At 37.8% G+C, this 24,713-nt stretch overlaps 2 protein-coding genes across 2 annotated transcripts in view; one reads left to right on the top strand and one right to left on the bottom strand.

Annotated features, from left to right (window-relative positions):
• Positions 1-24,713, bottom strand: part of LOC137579186 (cytoplasmic polyadenylation element-binding protein) — a 352,744-nt gene that overhangs the window by 190,058 nt on the left and 137,973 nt on the right. The window lies entirely within an intron of this gene.
• Positions 22,032-23,743, top strand: Trxr2 (Thioredoxin reductase 2). Its single transcript, XM_068292720.1, has one exon. It carries the CDS (start codon positions 22,159-22,161, stop codon positions 23,689-23,691), a length of 1,533 nt encoding a protein of 510 aa, XP_068148821.1. The 5' UTR covers positions 22,032-22,158; the 3' UTR covers positions 23,692-23,743.

Genomic DNA, 24,713 nt, shown 5'->3' with positions numbered 1-24,713 from the left:
TAAATGCATTAATTATAAAAAGTTGGGAACATATATACTCATAATTGGAGCTAAAGCGGTTGCCAGCTTATTCCATTTCATTCGTTAATATTTAAAAGAATAAAGTAATTTCTAAAAACCTCTTTTTAATTGATCTGTTGGATTGCGATTTGTTACTCCGTGACCTACTTTAAAAGAGATGGTTTATTGATTGGCCCTGTTGCGAATCGGGCTTTGTTAATGTTTGTTTGACTGATAGATGGAGATGACAACCCTAACTATAACGAAAGTCATCAGAGACCCATTACAATTGCATGGTTACAATATATGCCGCTGCCTCCTCTCTGAGCCCTTTTACTTCACTCTTTCTCTAACCAGTCTCACCGTTAGGTCGCATCTGTTACGAAAAATAGAGATAGATACAGAGAGAGAAAGAGAGAGAGAGCCAACTGTTTGGAATGTAGGTAAAAAGCGATTCGCTTATATAACCTAGATTTGTTGTGACATAAAATTATTACGAAAAATGGTTATTACCCCGTTTACGTTTGAGTGAACGCATTTGTACGTGTGGACAATTTGTAAGCTTAGATAATGTTACAACAACAAACGGAACGGACCAACACACACACTGAACACCAGAGAGTGGGTTAGGCGGAAGGCGGCTGCTGTGCCAAGGAAGTCATCATCCTAGCGTTTTCATTGCCTTCTTTCTTTCTTTTCTATTTTGTGTTTTTTTTTTTTCTTTCTTTCTTTTCGTCTCTTTTTGCCATGACAATTTTATAAATTTTGCTTTGGCAAAGATTTCTGCAAGGGTTAGCCAAACACACACACACACACACACACCCAGCGGGTGTGACAGTTGGTCTGTGCGTGTCACAGGGCTGTCATTTCTGTTGGAATATGTCCCGGACCCGGATCCATCCCACTCTTGTCACACTCTCTTCTTGCTCAACCAAACCGTTTGGCTGACATGTTGGAATTTTAAAATTCTTTCGTCGCTTTGGCGTTGGCATGGAAATTGTGCAAAAGTTTTAAAGCTGGCCCCGAGTTTGATTTTACTCTCCACCCTTTCTTTTTTTTCACCACCTCGATTTGCTTTTTTTCCGTTTTTACAGCCAGCTGTTGCCAACATTTAGCCTCAATCCTTGGGATATCTCCTCCTGTATCCTGCGCCGGCTAGAGTGCCAGCGAGCGCCAATTTTATTGTCACGCTGATTGTCACAATCAGTGGTATTTGCCTTTGACCAAAACTGAGCTTCATTGTTTGAAATTCTTTCGGACTAGGTTTTGGTTTGGTTTCGTTTCGATTCTTTACTCCTCTTTGGTGTTGTTTTTTTTTGTGTTCTCTGGTGTGTTGGCAGCATTTGTGCAAATTTTTTGGTCGAGTTTCAAGTTTTTAAATAAATTTGGTTATGGTTATGTGCAGATTGGGCGACTAGGGACTGGGGGACTGGGTTGAATTGGTAAAAGAAATGAAATAAAAGCAAATCTAAAATCTGTTGTGAAACGAATTGGGTTTAATTGGCGGTTAGGTTTTCGCTTTTTCGTTTTCGCTTCTATTCCGTTCCTTTTTTCTGCAACTTTTTGGTTTAGTTTGGTTTACCCTGCTGCATTTTAATGAGTTTAGAAGTCCACAAATGGTCATTCAATATGGCGAAATGTTTGGTTATAGTTTGACCAACAAAAGTGGGAAAAGAAAAAAAATCTAACAAAATATGAAGGAAATGTTTTCACTGATTAATTGAACACTTTTTTTTATTGGTTGATGTCTCGAGGCTGCGGTAAGACGTTCTATAAGAGTAAAGTATTCCTCAAAACTTTCTTTCTTTTCCGATATATTAAAACAAATGTGAGTTAATAGGTAACGCAGCATTTACATTTGATTCTACTTAAAATTTCATTGTACTTATACTAAAAAGAATTTTCCAAAAGAAATGTTAATTTTAATTCCTTTTTCAAACTACGAATTGGTTAAACAATGAAATGAAATTCTGCGAATAATACTTTGGTGTAGCAAAATGTTTCCTAGTGTTTCTTCTCGTGTTTGTGTGTGTGTGTGTGTTTTCATCAACTTAAACACGCAGGAACAAACGAACCAACCAACTAACCACTGAAGCAGAGAACTCCCAACCACACGTAGACTTACACACACACACACATACACGAAAAGAGAGAAGGAGAAATAAATAGATGAATAAAAGCATACCAACACCCAACCGCCCACATGCTATGTAATGCGTAACTATCCTGAGGGTATTGAATTAATGTCAAATTAGACTTCAAAATGCGTGTAAATTTCACGCGCGGTTACAAATGAAAATTATACAGTGGAAAGAGAGAGCGTGAGAGAGAGAGAGAAAGACGGAGTGAGATGAAAAGCAAGAAATGAGTATAAAAAAAAGCAAAACAGACGAAAATCCATGAAAAGGAAAACCACAGAAGCAGCAAGAGCAGCAGCAGCAACAGTACAAATTATAAACCCACAGGGATAACATAGAGAAAGAAAGAACAAAAAAAAATTAGAGAGACAGAGAGAGAGGAGTGAAGGGGGATGTGGAGTTGGAGGGCAAAACTCTCTGTCTGTCTCATAATCTCTCTCCGACACCCACCACAAACATTTTTGTTAGCCTTAGGCCAACTTTTGCGCGTTTTTGCAACAAAATGTTTTTTTTTTTTTTTGTTGCTGCTCCACCTCGAGCTTATCCATCTCCGACCGCTTGGCCCACCCCATACTACTCCGTCCCTGCCGCACCAGACGCAGTTCGCACCAATCACCACCAACACCAAGTATGAAAATTTTCCTGCAGGGGGGAAAAACTCACGCGTGCAGTTTTTTAAAGTGTTACCAATTTTTTTATCATTCTCTCTCTCTCTCTCCCTCTCTGTCTTTTTTTCGTCTTCCACTCTGGGCGGCTCTGGCTGCTGCGTGTCTGGGCTGTGCTTTGGGATTCATCATTATCATCTCAGGCTCCCTCTAAGTTTGTGTGTGTGTGTGTGAAGGAGGGGATTGTTGTCATTGGTAATGTACAAGCAAATTTGGTTTCAGGGCTTTGTGCTCTACTGTAACTCCAACTTTAACTCCCTTTCTCCTTCTTGTCTGTCAAATAGGTGTACTTTCTGTATGTTGTGCAGTGTAGTGAAGTGTAAATCTGAGTGTCGGTTGTCGCTGTTTCTGTTGCTTCTGTTGTTGTTGTCGCTACGTTGATTAAGCTTCAGGCAAAGTGGAACAGTCAAGAGTTGAAATATGACTGACAACTGTAAAGGAGAAGAAGGAGGCGGTGATTGCAATGCAATGAATAAGAGCTTAGTGGTGGGACAATGAGCACTAAAACCAACTAATCTTCGTTCTCATATAAGATTGATAATAATGCAGGGTTTATTTAAATAATCAAATTATTTTATATGCACAAAGTTAAACCTGAACGGAATATCAAAATTTAATGACAACTTTCGACTGCTAGCTATCGAGAGCCTTTTTAAGCGATGACTGAGAAATCCCTTCTGCGATTAAATAGATCCAGGGACCAACAAATGATCAGCTCTTCAGTAATTGACATAAAAGGTGATGAGCTTTAGAAGGACCACAGGATTGAAAACTTTTGAAAAACTATCCAATGCTTTTACTAAAAGAATAAGACAAACTATCACAGTAAATGAAGAGTCGATGAGTTGATGTCAGTTTGTGGCATTGGCCAAAGAAGAAGAGTCAAAAGTCTTAGGTCAGAACTCTGGTATCTATACGACTCGTACCTTATCCAAGGGTTTCGTTTTTTTTTTTTTTTTTTTTTGCAATTATTAACATAATTTCTTCTACCCTGCGACATCCCAGCTCCCCCAACCCAACCTACCAATTGCATGACTAATGTAAAAATCGAAGAGTTACATACATTTGTATTTAAGATGGATAAAAATGGAATTTGCAATGAGTTAAGCTGAGCGAATTCTCAGATCTATTCTGTCTCCATAGAAGAGGAAAACCAGCGAGTGGAATGACAGTGTGTCGTTCCTCCATCCAAAAAATAAAAAAAAAAAAAAACATAGAAACTTAAGACATACAAAAAGCAGCAGGAGCAAAGGATGATAATGCTGCAACGACTCCTCTCATGGAGTTTATATGGATAGGAAGATGGGTGTGTATGTGTGTGTGTTTGTGCGGTTAGCAAAAGCTGCAAATGCGCTTTCAGTTGATTAAATTAAATCGCTAAAGCTGCAGGCTATGAAAAATGCAGCCGCCGCACTCTCCCAGAGGGGCGTGGCTGGGGCCAGTGCACTCAGCGTAATGGCGACAAAGATGTTCCCGACTACGACGACTATAGAGTCGACGACAACAGCAACAGCAAGAACAACAATAATAACAACAGCAGCCACGTCGAAGTAGAAGACCGCAAAGTATTTACCTATATTCTTTCTGTGTCTTTTTTTTTTTTTGCGCTCTGAGCAGCTCAAGGATCCACCTGCATCCCAATTGTCGAGCACACATACGCACACAGCGAAAGAGCGAAAGGAGACATCATCCTCTTCTGCTGCACTTCCGTTTCCGTCAAGCTGCTTTTGGCTTCTATGGCTCAAGTATATTTCCTCCCAGCATCCCCTCCCTTGACCCTTTCTCAAACAATAACTTATCGACGATAGCGGCGAAACGTGCAGGGAGAAAGCGACAGAAAGAGATAGAGTAAGGGGGATTGAACCAAAAGGAGTTTGTCTTCAGGTTTCGTTTCCTTGCTGTCGAGGGGATTAGAGATTTTTGTCAATGAAGGTAATTTGCGGAAGATTTTGTCTAGAATTTCAATTAGATTGACATTTTCTACGCTTACCCGATCCGCTCGCTTGCCCTCCCTCTGCCCCACCAAACCACCCAGCCCAGTCCAACGCTCCAATGCTTTTTCTTTGTCTCAGCGCAAAATGTGTTTCTTATTTTTCCGCCCGAAAATTGCAAAAAAAAAAAAAAAAAAAAAAAAATAAGAAACAGGAAACCCCAAAAACAAGAAAAATACTTCTTGGGGTTGCAACAAAATCGGTTTATGGGATTTAATAAGGTTTTGTGTGTATTTTGTTTTAGTTTTGTGTTCCTTCTCAACTTTTCTACTTTGTAATTAATTTTTGGGATTATGACTGCACGTCGGGGTCACCAATTTAAAATTTTTGCAAGAAAACAAGTACAGTTTTGCTCACACACATACACAGACAAATTAAGCACTTGCCAGCTGTAAACAATTCCCATTTAACCTCCACTTAATGCCAGATGCAAATGACTTTATTAACTTTGTGCCACATCGCTCTTGCCACGCCCCCCCGTCTCCCACCACCACAACCATAATGCAATCAACAACTTGCGATAAAAAGAAGAACACAAAAAAAAAAAGAGGGAAACTCACGACCAACTGCGAAAGGACATCCATATGAGAAAGAACAGCAGCAACAGCAACAGCAGCCAAAGGAGAAGCCTTGCTGGATTATCAGTTGGCAAAAATTAATGCTAATTAGTTGAAAAATATATGAGAGACGTTTGTTATGGCTGTTCTGAGAAAGACGGAAGGGAGAAACGGAAAGCAAGAGAAAAAATGCAAACGTTTTGTTGCATTTCCGTTTCGTCGTTCTGTGTCTGAGAAAGGCAACAAATACAACAACAACAACAACAACAAATAAAATAAAAACGAAACAAATAGGAGAAAGAATGCATAAAATATGAAACAAATGCGGCGCGGACATGACAGCTAAAGGCTGAAAAAAAAAAAACAAAAAAAACAGCAAACGAATTGGCGGCACAGTGGTCAAAAAAGCAAACCTAAAATTACCAACTACTTGGAATCATCTAAGACAACAACAAGAATGAAAACTTTTTAAGCAAACAATCAAAGGAAAGCCATTTGGACAAAGTTTGATCATCAACATCGTAAGAAAAGCTTTTTTAATACTAGAAATTGTTAATTATTTGATTATTATAGCTCAAAATTAAATACAATAATTGCAAATTAACTAAATTTATTACCTTTTAATAACTTGAATAAAGAAAATTGTGGAAATTCTGCTTGTGTTTGGATTGTTGGTAAAATTTCAGAAACTTTTTGTGCGAAATGTTATTTTTGCAGATCGTTTTTTCCACTGTCCTTTTTATGCTATCTCGCTCACTCTTACTCTCTCTCTCTCTCGCTCACTCTTACTCTCTCTCTCTCTCTCTCTCTCTCTCTCTCTACCCCCATAGACTTTCATAATGAATAATCATAAAAATTGCATAAATTATGTGCCGACGCCGTCTTGCTTAACGCCTGCCTGCGGCGGTAAAAACGACGTCAGACGACTAGAAGGACACAGGACGAACACAGCATAGTCAAGTTCTAGCAAAGGGGGGCGGGGGGATGGATAGAATAAGGAAAATGGGTGTGTGTGTGTGTGGCACACTGCACAAATGAAATGCAGAAATGTAAATCTAAAATAATTTACGCGTCTTTGTTGACTGCAGTTTGCCGTGGCCATAAAAACCTGCCTGCCGCTACTTTTGCTTCTTCCTTTTGTAGTTTTCTTTTCTTTTCTTTTTTTAACCATTTTTATTTTTGTTCTTTCTGTTGCTATAACTGTTGCTACACATACACAAAATGGCGTCATCGCCGTTGCCAACTTGGTTGGCTGAATGGTTGGTTAGTTGGCTGGATGGTTGGTTGGTTGGTTGGTTCGTTGGTTGGTTAGCTGGGATCCTGTTTAGTCAGCGAGCAAAAGGAGCAGAGCGTCGGGTAAAGAGAAGAGAAAAAGTTATGCGCCCTGGCCTGCATTTGCATTTATGGCATGGAATAATCCATTATCAGGCATTTTGCAGGTTGCCTTGGCAAGTAATGCAGTAGTCTCATAGACTAAAGAATATGACCAAAGTATGAAAGCAGCACCGACCAGTGCTACACAGAGAGACAAACCTCTTTATACATATGTACACACACACACACACACACCCACACACACACATAGACCCAGGAGGTTGGAAGCAGTTAAGCCTTTTGGCTATAGTTTAAAAGTGGCTCGGACGCTGCAGATTAATTTGCCCTCAGCTCTTCTTACCTGGTAACGAGGATTAAGACGTTTAAAGTTAGGCGAGAAAAGGCTAAATAAAAGTGTGCAAGAGAAATGTAAATGTAAATGCAAATGCTTCTAACCATATATCATGATTATTAAGTAATGAAGAAGAGCAAGATGAAGCTAAAGGATGTTTTCATGCTTGGCTTGCTTTCTAATAGCCAAGGTGTCAACTTTATTTTTATCCAAAAGGATATACTTAACTGTATCCTCCTAGTACTAATTTTATATAATCTATATTATACTTCATAAAGTTAGTTAAGTTTTTATTATGAATGATTGTTATTTACATTTACTTTTAAAACTGAGACATTACTATTGATTCCATTTAATGTGGGGGGTATTTCGTAAGATCAACCTTCGCTAGTCCGGAGATCTGCTTTGCAGAAGTGCATTAGAGATGACTACAAAAGACTCCACTCTAAAATCTTTAGTTTATTATATTGACTGATGCATATTAGCGAAGGCCAGATTGATTGTCAATCAGTTTTTGCACAGCTAAAGAAGTCTTCGAACAAGTTTCTTTAAGTTTTGGACTCTTTTCCCAGTGCCATTCTATAGTAAGGAAGAGAGAGAGCTCAAAGTGCTTCGACTTGAGTTAGGAGGAGAATTCTTTCAAAAAATAACATACCAACTAATTAGTTAAAGATATAAAAAACAATGTCAGAAACTAGTGAAGATATTCAGTCATTTACTTACAATTAGTTAGCCCAATGGAGGTATTGTCTTTAAAAACCAAAGCACTAACTACAATTTTAGCTATACCTAACACTAACTCTCCCGTCCTCTGTTCTATGCTAGACATGAACACCTGACGGCACCTGGTGTTGTGAATCGTTGGCCGACTAATGACAACTCATTAGGGTTTTGTTTAAAGTTTGTTGTTGTAGTGGTTGTTTTTTGAATGCTGCTATTTTTGCTTTTGTTCCTGTTGTCTAAAACTTTTGCAACCTACTAACTATTTATGCTGGTTGCTGCACACACACGCACATGAGTGTGAGTGTGTGTGTGTGTATAGAGAAACCACAAAGTGTCAACTTACATGTCATGAAAGAAAGTGGCCAACTCATATATACATATATTGTATATATGTATAGATAAAGAAAGAGAATGAGAGATAGAGAAAGCAAAAGATGAAGTGATGAGGAGGAGGAGGGTAGCCAGAGTGAGAGGGCACTCAGCTCATTAATCATTTAAAACAAACAAAACGCAAGTGGAACGCAATTTGTTTTATCGTCATTCCCCCCTTACAACCACCAGAAACAACAACAGCAAAAAGCAGGAAGAAAAAATGGAACAGAACACGTGTAGCTCTTAATGTTGGCCCAACACTGCACAGATTTTTGCGAGACACGAACACCCACAACACACACCTACACACACACACACACACGCTCTCACACACCTAACCACACTCAGCTAGACACCTGACCGCATGACATTAAACAATTAAAATAATTACGCAAATCTCTCATAGGATTTGTCTCACTTTGGTATGAGTGTTGTGTAGTTCAGGGGAAGGTAAATTCGATACGAATGGAATACCCTTCAAAACAAAAAAGAAAGTGGGTACATTAGTTGTAAGAAAAACAAGAAACAAAAGCCACTTGGCAGTAAGCTATGTGGCAGACGTTCAACTCAAAATTTGACTTTTCGATAGATATGATAGCAGAATTCCTGATCAAAAGACAATATACTAATGGGTATATATCCTCTTTAGCAGTTTAATGATCATTTTTTTTTTACTTTTTTAACGTACTTTGCGTTTTTTTCCGCTCTTTTATCGCTCAATTCATTTGCTTATTTGATTGCCCAACTGTGTTGCTATTTTATCTTTCTCTCTCACACTATCTGGTTGTCTCTTTCATATTCTCTCTGTGTCTATCTCTCTACCTGCAAATTAATTAAAGTTTTAATTGACACGCCATTTGTTTGGCCATTTGCCATTCGCTCTGCGGCCTCATTCTGATTCTCATTTGTACCTATTTAGGGACACACACACACATACGGGCTGGTCAAATGCATTTTTCCTGTTGTTGTTGTTGTTCGCTCGTTTGGTGATTGATGTCAATTATTGTTATTAATTAAACAATTATGAATGTATTTATATTTATTATTAGTTTTATTGCCCCTTGAGAATCGAGATGAATGGGGCCACAAGAACAAAAAAAAGGAAAACAGAGTTAGGAGTTAGAGAGTATGTGCGTGTGTGTGCGTGTGTGTGTATGTGTGATGCAAAATGTAAATGTCATTCATTAATTATATTTATGAAATTTGTTTTATTACTGCAAACAATTGACTTTAGACTGCAGTTGAAAGTTATTTCATCAAAATTACTTAATTAAATACTTAAGTTTACAAATATGAAAAACCTTTTGGTTGTTATCGTTAAATAATCGAAAGTTTCTCGTAAATAATAGTAAATATTTTAAATAGCTTTGCTTATTTTAGTCATTTTATTTTCATAGTAAAACATTTTCAAGACATAAAGTGTTTTATTTTTAAAGTGATATTTAACATCGACCTTGTTCCCATTTTCAATTCTAATTACAGTGCTGCTTCCTAATAAAGGCATTCTTTACTCTCATTTTCCAAGCGAAATTAATTATCAAAAACTCATTTGATGAAAAATGTAAACATTTTGCTGTGGAAAGCAACAAACAGCAACAAAAGTTTGCTCTTTTTTTATTTTAGAAAAATTCTAAATATTTTTACTAGAGGCGGCACATGCATTGGCATGTCGTCCTTGACTAGTTTGTGGTGAGGGACAAAGCGAGTGGTGGAGGAGGAGGAGAGCTGGCTGGCTGGTTCGTTTCGGTTCCGGACTCTTGGGTTGTCAATCATGCAAAAACTGCAACCGCTGCATAACCGCTGGTTTATAATAGTTGCTAGAAGAGTTGTAGTTAGAGTCTGGGTTCGGTCAGATGGGCGGGTCGGTCGGTTGTACTTGTCGGATGGTTGGATCCGGGTCCGTGTCCTGGTCTTGGTCCTGGTCCAGGCCTGGCTCGTTGCCTGGTTTCGGCAAAAGCTTTTCAAACTTTTTAATTATGCAGCAAACAGAAAACTTTGTGGTAATTTCGTTGCAACAGTTGGCCAGCCCAACTCATCCCAAAAATGATGGCGGGACGTATGGACGGACTGACGGACTACCGGACGACGGGACAAACGAATGAACGAACGAACTGGTGAACGAGCGAATGAACGGCAGGACGGACGTCAACGTCAGCAGCAGAAAATTGCACTAACCGGCCAGGTTGACTAATTGAGTTAAGCGACGGGAGTCGACAACGACGATGACGATAACGACGACGAGACAGTCAGTCAGTCAGTCAGCCAGCCAGTCGATGGACGGAAGAAGGGAAGAAACAAACGGAAGGGTTTGATGCTGGTTTTTGGGGCGGTACGTTACTGAATGGTTACCCTCATCATGACTTTCGGCAATAATAATTTGCCAACAATTTTAAAGTGCATCAATCATAATTAGTGACCGGCATGTTTTAGTGTCGGTGCGTTTGTGTGTGTGTGTGTGTCTGCGTGTGCGTGTGATAAAAGGAGCTTCAAATAACAATGAAAATTCATAGAAATTGTGTCAAATTGTGTCATTATTACAGCTGGTTTCACTAGTGGCAAGAATTTGAGTTGACCTTAGGTTCATCTTAATGATAAAAATACTTGTTCTGTTATTGATAACTAAAACATATCATTTAATTATCAAATTTTTATTTTCTATCGAATATTCTGATTATCTTATGTACATATTTCAAATTTGGTTAATATATTAACCATACATATAGCAAAATCATATTTTACTTTCACTTTCTTCCGCCTTCTTCAACTTGTTCTTGCTTAAACTGCTTATTACCCAATTCCTGGAGAGAAAAGAAAGCAATTTAAACTTGTCTATAAGCCCCTTTCGTTGCCACACACCCATATGTGTATGTGTGTGTGTGTATAACATAAATCTTATTAAATGCACAAAATTTGCTTTAAGACCCATAAACGAATTTTCTATCTTTTTTGCCTTAGCCAAAGTACCAAAAAGAAAAGGGCTTAATATGGCACACACACTCTCTACACACATATGGCATATAAAAATACATGTACAATAAATCTAAGCCGATTTAATAAAAGGCATTAAAAAATATCTATTTTTCAAATGAAAAATATGAAATCGGCACAAAGTCAGCAGCAGGAAAAGGCCAAGGAAAAAGGGACACACACATACACACACACAAACACACACATGGACACTCAAGTTGATTGGAAAAGTGGCAAAATGAATGAGAAAGGGAAGACCCTTAAAATGAACACACATAAACGCACACACACGAGCACACACATTTATTGATGTGGGAGATAAAGCCTAACTGACCGACCACCCACGCATGATTAAAAACTTGAATTTTTGGGTTTTCTTCTTCATCTTTTTTTTGTGAACCGATTTCGATGTGGCCTTTTGGTTAGAGAGCTAGCTAGCATATAGTAGTATTACCTTTTCAAGTTGAATAAATGAGCATTCGAGCGTTGAAGATTATCAATATGCATGAATGTAAGTTAAGTTCAAGTGGACAAAAGGCTCTGACAGACTGGACGTTATCTGTCTCTCTATCTCTCTATCACTTAAAATGAAGCATTTTCTCGCTCATTTAAGCAAAAAGATGATGATGAATAAGAAGCTAAGAAAAAAAGGGAAAGATTGAGCCTGACGACGACGACGACGATGACGATGATGATGATGTTGATAACGACAAAGTAGCAAAAGGGAAATGCGTTTGATTGAAGGAAAATAAAATAAGAAGAAAAGTCTCTCGATGAGCTGACTCCGTCTGGAATGGAGTGGGAAGTATTCGAGACCGATGCTTCGTTATGCAACACTGGCATTGGCATCTGCATCTTCTCATCATAATTGAAAGATGTGTGTGTATGTGCGTGTGTGTGTGGATATACGCTTGGCTGCTTAAAGAACTCAATTAAGTGATAAAGTGCAATGAGAGAGACGCACCCAAAAACTCAAAAAGACTCCAGCGACGAAATCTGTGTAATGTAATTAACTTATGCTTGATGTAACATAACAAAGTAAAGAAGAAAATCGACTAAATGTAAATGATATGTTTGTATGTGTTGGTAAAGTGTATGTAAATACAACAATAAATGCACAATTGCATACAATCTAAAAATTGAGACTAAGAATAAGTAAGTTTTCCTTGAGATAAAGTTACAAGAGCTATTATCTACATCAACCCCCCAAATTACCTATCTGATTTTCAATAGTGGTTATCTCAGTTCATAAACAACGAGCATAAACTTCAGAGATTTGATAATTTTTAAACTTTTTCCAAATCTCAATCTACCACAATCTAACGAATGACAATTAAATAGCTAAAATTTGGTTATATCCTTCACTTTTCCACCACCACCACATCATTTCATAGTAACCGCCGCTTCAAATCCCCCACATACTCTGGCGTAACTTCTCTTAAACAAAATTTGATAACCACAAGTACAAGCAAAAAGCATTTCCAACTTACTTTTGCGCACAGGTAAAGAAATCCTGGCCCATGTACCACCATCTCCATCGGTGGTTTTATGGTAGAGGGTGGGGAGCAGAAGAAAAAAAAAAAACACAATGAACATTTCCCTACTACATATAGCACTCTCGTTTACATCAAAAACTTTTACCATGTGTAAATCTATTTGTTAGGCAATAAAACTTTTTCAAGTTTTATGATATAAAACTGATGGATGGATAGATGGATGGATGAATGGATGGATGGATGATACGACACAAGCATCAAAACATAGTCAAATGCATTAGGAAATGATTAAAGTGAAATTGTTCGTAAAATTGAACCAGATCTGTATGACCTGTAGATATTAAAGTCTTGATGGATGTAAACATAGGACTCAATGTCGATGGATAAACTTGCAGTTTAGTTTTAGTTTTCTATATAATGGCATCAATCAATCAAATAGGTAACATTAAAATGGGGTTTATATATGTCTTTAATTGCTAATTGATTCATAAATTGATGTAGAAGACAACAGGAACAAAAATCAAATGAATCGAAAATATCATATCAATAAATTTTGGCCAGTGCAGCAAACAAAATCTGCATTTTCAGTTTTCAGTTTGTGCAAATAATTGCGCCTGATTGGAGAAACAAGTGCGAACTGGCAGAACTGGGGAAAATTGTGGAAAACTGCATACAAAAACCCAATTGCTGTGGCTAACACTCAAGAATCTTTTAGACGACAATTTTTGGGCCCCGTTTGGCTGCCAAGCAATTAAACGCATTGTATGGCATTTCAGCTTGATTTGATTTGAATTTTTGGCCAAAAACGGCAAACAAAACAAAGACAGACACACACACACACACATACACACACAAATAATAAAGACAAAAAATTGTTTGTCAAATAGAGTAAAGTTTTCCACTTAGTACGAAGCAAAGCGATTCTTCAATACTCTCACACAAAATTAGAATTCAACATAATGCAATAAATAAATTAGAATTGGAAAAATCTTTGACTCAAATTATACATTTTCGACAATATTCTGTAATCTTTGTCCTCTAAGTTAACAAACATGATGAAAATTGTTTAGCAGAGCATATTTTGGGTCTAAGTGCATTTTGTAGCTGAAAAGTCCTTGCATCATAAAGGAAAGCCACATTCAAAAACCCAGCAGGAAGTGTTGTAATTCGCACTTTACCACACGCAGATACAAACACATACACACACACACACACACACACACCTTACACACACGTACAGAGACAGATACACATAAACGTATACATCCATAAATGTGGCCAACATGTCGTATACTTCATATCCAAAAACATAAAACCCTAGCCCCCCAAAAAAGGTTATATAGGGGGGTCGGTCACAAGAAGCAGGCAGGGGGAGGTTGGGGTGGCTTATCTACGCACAAAATTCTGCTGACTTTGCCCCCCGCCCCTGCCCCCCTTATTCTACACTACACTCTGTCTCTTTTGCCGCTTCGGTTTTAATTGTGGTTTGTGTGTGAAAATATGGAGCAAATATTGTGTGAGATTTTATGAGCCGCCTCCTGATGATGTTATGTAATCTGCCAACAAAATATTCCGTTTGCAATTAAAAACATTTGCAAGCCGTTTATTCTCGCTTAGATCGAAGGATAGTATGCAGAGGGGTGGGGTGGGGATTTTGGCCAGCCTGGACAGCAGGCACTGAAGTTTTTGGATCTGAAGCTGCAGCAGCTTTTTGGCTGACCAATTTTGTGTATTGTCGTGCGGCGGGCTTTACGAAAAACCATTTATTGGAATTTTTATGGCCTACTTTTATGGGCAGGCATACCGAGTGGGTGGAGGAGTGTTTTTGGGCGGCTTGCCAGCAAATTGGTTTATGAATATTAAAAACGATTTTTAGATTGTTAATATTTTGGTTTTTTGGTCATTTCGACACAAATCGTTCCCCGTGTCCGATTGAACTTGCGCCAGTTTTTTTTTTTTTTTTTTTTTGTTTAGTTAATTAAGTGCAAACGAAATCGTAAATAAAAGAAAATGATTTTGAAAAAAGTAAACTAGAACTAGGCAAATAAAACCAATATAAGACTAATTGAATTTTGATGTAAACTCCAGAAGAGAGAAGGCGAAGGCAAAGAGAAGAACAAACAATTTTGGAAATTAATTAATAAAATTTGTGTAGCCCGTAAAAATCTACAAACACACGCACATCATACACAAAACAAATCCGGTTGGGCCTTTTGAAGAAGTCTTCTTCTTTTTTTTCCTTTTTCTGGTCAAGAAGTTTCGGCACATGCATGTGTACGCGTGTGTGCGTGTGTGTTTGGTTCACCCTTAAGGACGAAACTGATTTGAAAGCCAAACCCAAAAGCAAATACTTCAATAAACGAAATTAAATATTTGTATATAAAATGAAAATTTTGCCAGACTCAAAAATTGTTGAAAGTGCAAAAAGGAAAGAGAGAGAGAGAGAGAGATAGGGAAGAAAAGAATTGAACATGTTTCTACAACAATAAATTAAATAATTGCCAAATAGATTTTACCGCAAACGATTTTGTAATAAAAATATCTACAATAAACAAAACGAAGCAGAAAATTTACAAACAAAATAAAAAAAATTAATATATTGATATTTATTTTTCTATTCTGAGTAAGAAGGGACAAAACTAATGTTTTTTTAATAATAAATATTTTATTGCAAATTTTGGTTTCTCCTTAATCATTAAGTTTGGTTACTTAAAAAGGTTAAGTTTTTATGTATTTTTAGTTTTATGATTAATTTATTTTGAAGATTTTCCTTTGCATGATCAAGTTTTCCAAATAGTTAGCTTTCAATTATACTGATTTTTTTTTTTTGGTTAGAGTAAAAAAAAAACTTTATGAAGATATACGAGCTAAATTGTATGGTAAATATTTCTCTAAGAAAATTGTTTGACTTTTGGCCCCAAAAATTGTATTCCTTGCTCCCTTCATCACACTTCTTTCGTCCCGATTTGCCGACGTTGCTCATTAGGCATTAATTAGGCATTTGTAACCTTCAAGTCTTAGAATGACCTTTGTTCAAAGTTTTGGTTTTTTTTTTTTTCGTTCGTTTGCTCGTTCTTGGTGGACGCGAACCGAGACGTAGACGAAGACGAGACCCCCAAGCATAAAGCCAACACCTTTTTTGATGTTTTGGCCCCCATGGGTAAATGTTGAATCAAACTAATTAGGCGCAAACTTAATTAATATTTCATGAATTATTTGCCCCTTTTGTTTGTTGAAGAAGAATATCGAAATTTGAATTTTTAGGGCAGCGACGATGTTAAAGTGACGGCCCTGACGCGCTCATCATGCTAACTTTTCCTTCAGTCAACGCAATAAAGATAATTTAACTCATATACAGGGTGATTTCTTCAAGGGATTTATTGATTAGAGAAAAGATTACAAGGAATCAAGTCTACAGGGGGTTGAAAGTGTAAAAGGAACTGATGGGAACCTCACACGATGCTTAGCCTGCTTATTAACTTCTTTTGCCGAACTTAGAAAAATGAAGGATTTTCGCAGCTCATTATACTCTCGAGATCCTTTTGCAAGCAATTATATAGTAGTTCTTATTGCAAAAGATAAACTCACCCTGTATTTTGGCCAAAAATTGAACTTTATTTTCTTTATTTTTTTTATTTTGTTCTCTCTTATCTGATAAACTTGTCGCTAGGCAAAGAGCCAAAGGAAAACAGAGAGAGGTGAAAGAATGTCGGGCACTTTTTATGCCTACAATTCAAATCATAAAAATGTAAAATGGTAAGGTGAGACGACAGGTATAAAGTGAAAAAAAAAAAACCAAAAATAACAACAAAAAAAACAAGAAAAAAGTTTTCTTTCTAATGTTTATTGGTAAAACTTTTGCATTTTTTACAACTTTTACAAAAGTTGGGCTCGTAATTCCCCCTCTATCTACCTCTCTCTCTCTCTCTCTCTCACAGTCTGCTGCGTGTGTTTGTGTGTGTGTATATTATATTGTAGGTTGCCTAGGCTCTAGACTCTTGGTCATTTTAAAGTTTAAATTATCCTAGAGATATAGTCACAACTTTAGGCTCATTTCATTGTCTGAGTGCCGTGGAATCTCAACGATTGTCAGCACATTAGGCCACATAGATACTTCTATACACATATACAGCTGCGAACTTAAAAATAGCACCACTTGCTGAGGTAATGTATTCAAAGGATTCCCTAGGCTTATTTTAAGGTTCTAGGAACATGTGAATATGTTTTTGAACGTAAAATACTTTCTACTAATGGAAGCAGAAAAAAAATTCTATCAAAATCCAACGTTTTCAAAGATTTTTACAAAAAACCTTGATATACTCAAAAAATACCCGAAACTAAAAATAGCACCACTTGCAGTATTTTGCAAAATTCCGTTAAATTTCGCAGAATTGCATAGCAAAAAACACATATTTAACAGTCCCTGGTTCAAAGTCGATTTTAAAAGCAACAGTACTACAAAATATCCGAGACTTTTAGATATAATGGGTCGGGGAAAACACTGCCCCGGGAAAAAAGCGAAACGTCATCCAAAACCAGGTTTTGGAGAAAAAATCGGATCTTGAAGATGGAAAACTGGTTGGTACTTCCAACAGAGTGATCCGAATAGCGATCTATTTGAAACAGAAGCCTTAAACTCGCAGACGAAAGCCAAGACTGAAGCAGCAAGAAGTCGGTCCCTTAATGCGAGAGAGCAATAAGGATTCTGTTAAGGCTGTAACAGATCTTAAAAAGGACTTCAAGCCCCAAACTAGGGTCCAAATTGTTCGCAACTACCTCCGGAAGATCAATTCAAAAGATTCCAGTCGAAGAAAGCCTCCACTTTTGAACGCTAGACATAATGCCAATCGCCTTAAGTTGGTCAAAGATCATGAGAATTGGCTTGTCCAAAACTGGAGGAACGTACAATGGACTGATGAAAATAAAATTGTAAAATATCGTAGAAAAGGCTATAGACCATACGTCTGGCGTCCACAGAACCTGGAATTCAACTCCAAATTCACCCTAGAGTCTAGAATCAGTGTCATTGGTATGGGGCTGTTAGTCTTATTATGGTGTCGGTCACATATCAGTCCACAAATCGATTATGGATCAGCAAGTTCATGTAAATATCTTATAGACGGTGTTGCCACTATACGCTGAGGATAATATACAGCTAATATGACCCTTTCAACAGGACATCAGCCCAAAGCACACCAGTAAGAAAGCCAGGAAGTGGTGCTCAGCGAATTATCTGAATTTAATTGAGTGGCTGGGACAGTCACCAGACCAAAATCTCATTGAAAATCTTTGGTCTGATATTAAAAAAGCAGTTGCTGTTTCATTACCAACAAAAATTGAGAAGTTTTGGGAAGTAATCCAGAAGTCCTGGGCAAAAATAACGGTCAAATGCTGTCAAGACCTGGTTGACTCAATACCAGGACGATGTGCTGCGGTTATTGCCAATAAGGGCAATGCAACAAAGTATAAAGTTTATTATTTAATACTATTTTTAATATCTGATCATAACTTGTTAATGAATTTTGTTTTTTTCTGTTATTTTTTAATTTTGAGTAAATATTTGAAAAGTGGTGCTATTTTTAGTTTCGGGTATTTTTTGAGTATATCAAGGTTTTTTGTAAAAATCTTTGAAAACGTTGGATTTTGATAGAATTTTTTTTCTGCTTCCATTAGTAGAAAGTATTTTACGTTCAAAAACGTATTTACATGTTCCTAGAACCTTAATATAAGCCTAGGAATCCTTTGAACACATTACCTCAGCAAGTGGTGCTATTATTAAGTTCGCAACTGTACATGTATATGTATATGTGTTTATGTATATATTCCAAGAATGGTAAACTTTTATCGCTTCAATTTGGTTTTTGTTTTCTTTCTTTTTATATTCGCTCTACCTCCTCTTCGCTTTCTGCATTCAGTTGTTGAGTTGTTGTCCTTGGCAATTTTCATTGTTGTAAAAAAAAAAAAATTGCTCTTAATATTAATTTGTTTATTTAAATTTGTCTGGACGACTCTATGGCACTTTATTTTTTATTTTTCTCTTTCTCGATTATGCAAATGAGTTTTGTATGCAAGATATGAATGCTTTTTACTTACAAGTTTCTCTTATCTTTACTTGCGCGGAGGGAGGGGGTATACTTCATTCACATAAATGCCACTTACCTGAAATGAAAGAAAGTGAAGAAACCAATGAATTTGTATACATTTTAATTATGTACAAAATAATATGAAACACAATCTTAGAAATTGTTAAGAATTCTTAAAATATTAACACTAAATTGGCCAGGGACTTAAGTCGTTTGTCTAACAGATTTAACAGGGACTTACAAATTCAAAAAGTGTAATATATATAAAAGATATCTAATGAATTATTGAAATCCAATTTAAAGTCTAGTTTAGACAAATATTCTTATTGGTAAAAATATTTACTAATATTCTTATTGGTAACAAGTTTTCCCAATATTCTTATTGGTAGAAATCGACTGCTGTATGGTAATATATCTCTCTCTTTCTTTCGTATCAAATATTCTTCAAGACCTCTTTGGCAATATTTAGCTGTGTTTCTCTCTTTTTCAGTTATTCTCTTCTCTCTCAGTCAAAAGCAAATTGCTCTTGCGCAATATTTACTCCCACTCACACATCCATATGTAAAGAAGAAATGGATGCGCGTAGAACTCACACACACAGACGCGTGCGCTTACCCACTGGAGCGCTAGGGCTGCGCCGGCGCCGCTAATGGCAAAACTTACCATTTAATAATTATATTTGCACACATAGCAGCAGCGCCTGCAGTTTACGAAATACACACACACACACAATAATAAAACTTTAAAACACATATTAAAAACCAAATGCACTTTAATAAATAAATAAAACTTAAATCAATAACGAAATAACGGGTTGAAGAGAAACAACACAAGTAATCGATAAGTAAAAAGCTGGCAACTCAAAATGAGCCGTGAGTTATCGATGAGCAAAGTTATCGATTGCCAAAGTTTACTTTTTTCTCACATTTAAAATAAATTAAATAAATTTTAACGAATATCTACACCGATATGAAACTATGTACCTAATATTGGAAAAAATGATCGGCAGAGTATTTTACTGAGAACTTTGGCGATTTATAGAGAATATATGTAGAAAACATGTATGAATAGATTAGATTATTATTATTCATAAAAAATATTGACCTTTATTTAGTTTTGTCAAGGAGACAGGGTTAACCGCAGTCTTTGAACTTCCACTTATTTTCATCTCTCTCTCTCTCTCTCTCTCTAACTTGAAATAGTTTCTTAAAGCAACCGGAGACCCTTTAGCAAATATCTTAGTTTAACTTCAATCCATGCAAAAAAAAAAAACCCTACACCCTCTCCACCCAAAAAAAAAAAAAAAAAATTCTTAACCATTTTCTGACCGCCACCTCTAACCTAAACCATATACAAATCTAGTAAAATGGTGAAATGTCAGTTTCAATGATTTATGCTTTTTTCTTCATCGCCCATGGACCATTTGGAATTTTTTGGCAGGCCTCTTGGTTGCCAACCAGTTTCCTGGGAGTCCTTCCCCCCACCCACCCCATCCCAAGCCATCAGCAAACTGCGTGGCAACCAAGTAAATGGAGTTCTGCTCTGTTGCCTTCTACCCCGAGACAGAACCCAATCCCTGGCCATGCTTATCCTAATTTCTAATCTAATATTTTTACGTACGCAAAAAGGAAAAAAATGAAGAAAATAAAGGAGAAACAGGGCAACAACAGCAACAACACCAAGACGAAAAGTAAAGGAAATTCTTTGCCTTGTCTACTTCTGGGTATGATTTACTTTTGTGGTTTCTGTTTTTTGGTGCGTTTAACCGCAAATATTTAATGGTTTTATTTTTGCCCTCAGCTGCGATTCATTTGAACATACATATCTCTTTTCCTTAGTCTCCCTTTCTGTCTCTCTCTCTCTCTCTCTGTGTGTGTGTGTGTGTGTGGATGTGTGTGGTTTTGGCATATTTATTAGTTGACCCAGAATTTGTACATAGACGGTCCAAGGTTAAGCCCCATGGTGACTGATGACCATGATCTTCTTCCATACCTCCTCCTTCAACCTCAAATGACTTAACTTGCTTCCATGGAGTCTTCACGACGCTCTTCGATTACCTTATTTTCTTGAAGAAAAGTCTGCAACCCCATTGTATCGATGATCAGTACAAAATGAATGGCATTAAGCAGAATACCAAATGAGCCCAAACTAATGTAATAGAAGGTGCTCAAAGTGCTCCACCATAACATCCAGAGGAGTGTCACCACATAGGCCAAAATGCATTGAAATATGAAAAAATTCCATGTCAATAAAAAGGCCAAAGGAAAACTGAAATAACGATGCTAACAAAAAACGTAAAAAGATATAAACTATATAAAAGAATGTTTAGAAATAGAAACCTGTATAAATGCTGGTATTAGTATAAATGTATTGATTATTAGATTTTTAGTCCAAATATCCTTTAGATAATAGACCAACATAACAGGCACTTGCAAATCGCCAATATTTCCAACACGAGAACTAGCTAAAAACACAAAAACAAATTATTCCTACTTTCTTGATGGGTAAGGATAATACGAAACATACCTTTCAGGGCGTCACTTCCACATTGGATCAAATGAAGCAACATTGAATTATAGAAAAACAAAAGTATGGGCGATGTGAAAATCATTTTGGAATTCAATTTAAATATAAAGCATTTACTTTGACTTGACAGCGAACTTAATAACTGCTATGCCAAATAAATTTTACATACATATTTAAGAAAGCGAATCCTTAAACCGTTAAAAGATACCCCCTCTCGACCCCATACAAAATCCGAATCACGCACCAAAACACGCAAAAACTAAGCCCACATAAATCATTTTGCAATTGAATGCGAACGATGCTGACGGACGCTTCGAACGGAAAGGACGAAGGAACAACGAATGGAATGAAGCAATGGTGAATAAGGGAAAAGAGCATACTAAAGTGTAGTGAAAGGTTTCGTATAGGCTATGACCGGACCAGGAACCCGTTACTAAAAAGTCACTCAGTCGACTGCAGATGAGAGGCATTTTTTCGTTGTTAAATTGATGGCTGGAATCTACCTAAGAATTGGGTCAAAAGCTGAGTTGTTGCTGTTGTTGCTCGCTAATCGACTTAAATTTGTGGCAACACACCCATTTATCAGTTTGCGGCCACACTAGCTTTAAGTTTCAAACTTTAACGACAAAAAAACACTGTTCAAACTACGCGCCAAAAAAGCAACTGTCTGTCTGTTTGACCAACACTAAACCTAGCCGATTTTCCGCCGTTCCCAACACTGATATCTCTCGTAGCTTAAATGTGGTATTTGGCATATAATGCGCTTTACTGAACTAGATTTAGCTTTAAACTCTTTAAAATCTTTCGGTCACACTAGCCCTCAGACAAGAGCCATTTCGACTTGTTTAACTTACATACATACATACATACATAAGTTGGCAACTCCAAAAGTGACAATTCTCAATTTGTAATTTATACAATTCGAAATTATATTATTATCTCTATCTGTATATACACTTTTTCACCAAAAACAAATGTCTCTGTTAAAGTTACTGCGTGCACGTTCTTTGGTAGCCCATCGTCAGCTGGGCAATGTGGCCAAATCGAAATACGATTTTGATTTAATTGTCCTTGGCGGTGGCTCTGGTGGCTTGGCCTGCGCAAAGGAAGCTGTCGATCATGGTGCACGTGTCTTGTGCTTTGACTATGTAAAACCCACACCAGTTGGCACCAAATGGGGAATCGGTGGCACTTGTGTGAATGTTGGCTGCATTCCCAAGAAACTCATGCATCAGGCATCTCTGCTGGGCGAGGCTGTACACGAAGCTGTGGCATATGGTTGGAATGTCAACGATCAGAATATCAAACCCGATTGGCAAAAACTAGTCAAATCGGTGCAGAATCATATCAAATCGATCAATTGGGTCACTCGTGTCGATTTGCGGGACCGAAAGGTTGAGTATGTCAACTCGAAGGGGGCCTTCCTGGATGACCATGCCATTGAGTTTCTTCCCAAGGGTGGCAGAAGAACTAAAGTGACATCGAAATATATAGTGGTAGCTGTTGGTGGACGACCACGTTATCCAGATATACCGGGAGCCAAAGAGTTTGGCATTACCAGCGATGACATCTTTAGCTATGACAAAGAACCCGGACGCACTTTGGTTGTGGGTGCTGGCTATGTGGGCTTGGAGTGTGCTTGTTTCCTGAAGGGTCTTGGCTATGATCCCACCGTTATGGTACGGTCCATAGTGTTACGCGGATTCGATCGTCAGATGTCCAACCTTTTGGCATCTATGATGACAGAACGTGACATTAACTTCCTCCACACATGCGTTCCCGACTCGGTGGAACGTCAAACGGATGGTCGTTTGTTGGTCAAGTATCACAATACAATGACCCAAGCCGAGAGTAGTGATGTCTTCGACACAGTTCTATGGGCCATCGGACGTAAGGGTCTAATTGAGGATCTCAATCTTCCGGCTGCTGGCGTTAGGACCCAGAACGATAAGATTGTTGTCGATGCCAGTGAGGCCACAAATGTTCCGCATATTTTTGCTGTCGGCGATATAATACATGGCCGACCCGAATTGACTCCAGTGGCCATTCTGGCTGGCCGTCTTTTGGCCCGTCGTCTCTTTGCTGGCTCAGATGAACGCATGGATTATAGTGATGTTGCCACCACAGTGTTTACCCCCTTGGAATACTCTTGTGTCGGCATGTCCGAGGAACAGGCCATAGAAACGCACGGTGTGGATAACATTGAAGTACTGCATGGTTATTATAAGCCCACAGAGTTCTTTATACCACAGAAGAGTGTGCGTTATTGTTACCTTAAAGCTGTGGCCGAAATCAATGGCGACCAAAAGATCCTGGGTCTTCACTATATGGGACCAGTGGCTGGTGAGGTTATTCAGGGCTTTGCGGCAGCCTTGAAATCTGGTCTCACATTGAAAACCCTACGTAATACAGTGGGCATACATCCAACAACGGCTGAGGAGTTCACAAGGCTATCGATCACAAAGCGTTCGGGGCGTGATCCAACACCGGCTTCGTGTTGCAGTTAATCACAGTTAAATCACAACCGACAAATTAGTAATAAACGTAATTTTCATGTAATTGATATGAGCTCTTCTTGCTAGTTTCACTCACTCACTTTCCAGCAAGGAATGGTTACTTTTTAAAGGACATTTCACGGTCAAACGGCCGAAGAACCACATCATTACCCATGCCTGTCAGGACAACAAACACTTTTGTTCACCCTAAGGACACACGCTCACATAGATGGCACTAAAGAACACATCTCCATGTCGACAATGAACATGCAATGGCTCTACATTTTTGGGCTGTCCAGCCGACTGCACAATGTCCACCTCCCTGACATGCTGTCCAATTGTCCGTCTGTTCTTTCCATCGCCTGCACTGGGGACATAAAGACGAAAAAAGGAAAGGGGAAAAAACTAAACTCAAACTGACAATTTTTGCACAAAACGAAGACTAATTGTTTGGCACTTGACTAACACTTCACGCACTGCTTGAGAGACAGAGCAAGAGAAAGAGTGGGTGAACATGCCCATCTACCACCCACCCACCCACACACACACAACGGACCTTTGTGTCGTCCTTTCTACCAAGAAGTGTGTGGTACACGTTCTGCTGATTTGACATTTCAATATAAATGACATTGGGAAACAGCAGCGCAACATTTTTGACATATGAAGTTTTAATTTATGAAGTTCATGGTGCAAGAAAAAAAATGAAGCAGTAGAGAAAAACTGAGAAAAAGTTTTCGCTTCCTTCTTTTTTTCTTTACGCTTCCGCTTATCTGTGACCCAGAATCTTTGGACCTGGCGCCACACACACACACACTCTCTACTTCGTGGGGGAGGTAACTAAAGCGCGCAGAATTTTGATTAATGCTTACTTCCGATTTGCATAAATCTTGCTTTAGTATTTTGCTTTTCTCAGTTTTTTTTTTGTGTTTTTTTTTTTTTTTTTTTGGTTACTTTGAGCCGCTTTTGTTATAAATTATTTTTTTATTGCTGTCCCTATAGACCCAGGGACCAAAAGACCAACCGACCCAACGACC

Source organism: Drosophila tropicalis, unplaced genomic scaffold, assembly GCF_018151085.1.
Source record: "Drosophila tropicalis isolate 14030-0801.00 unplaced genomic scaffold, ASM1815108v1 contig_694, whole genome shotgun sequence".
Lineage (NCBI taxonomy): Eukaryota > Metazoa > Arthropoda > Insecta > Diptera > Drosophilidae > Drosophila > Drosophila tropicalis.
This window is presented reverse-complemented; position numbering and strand designations above follow the sequence as displayed.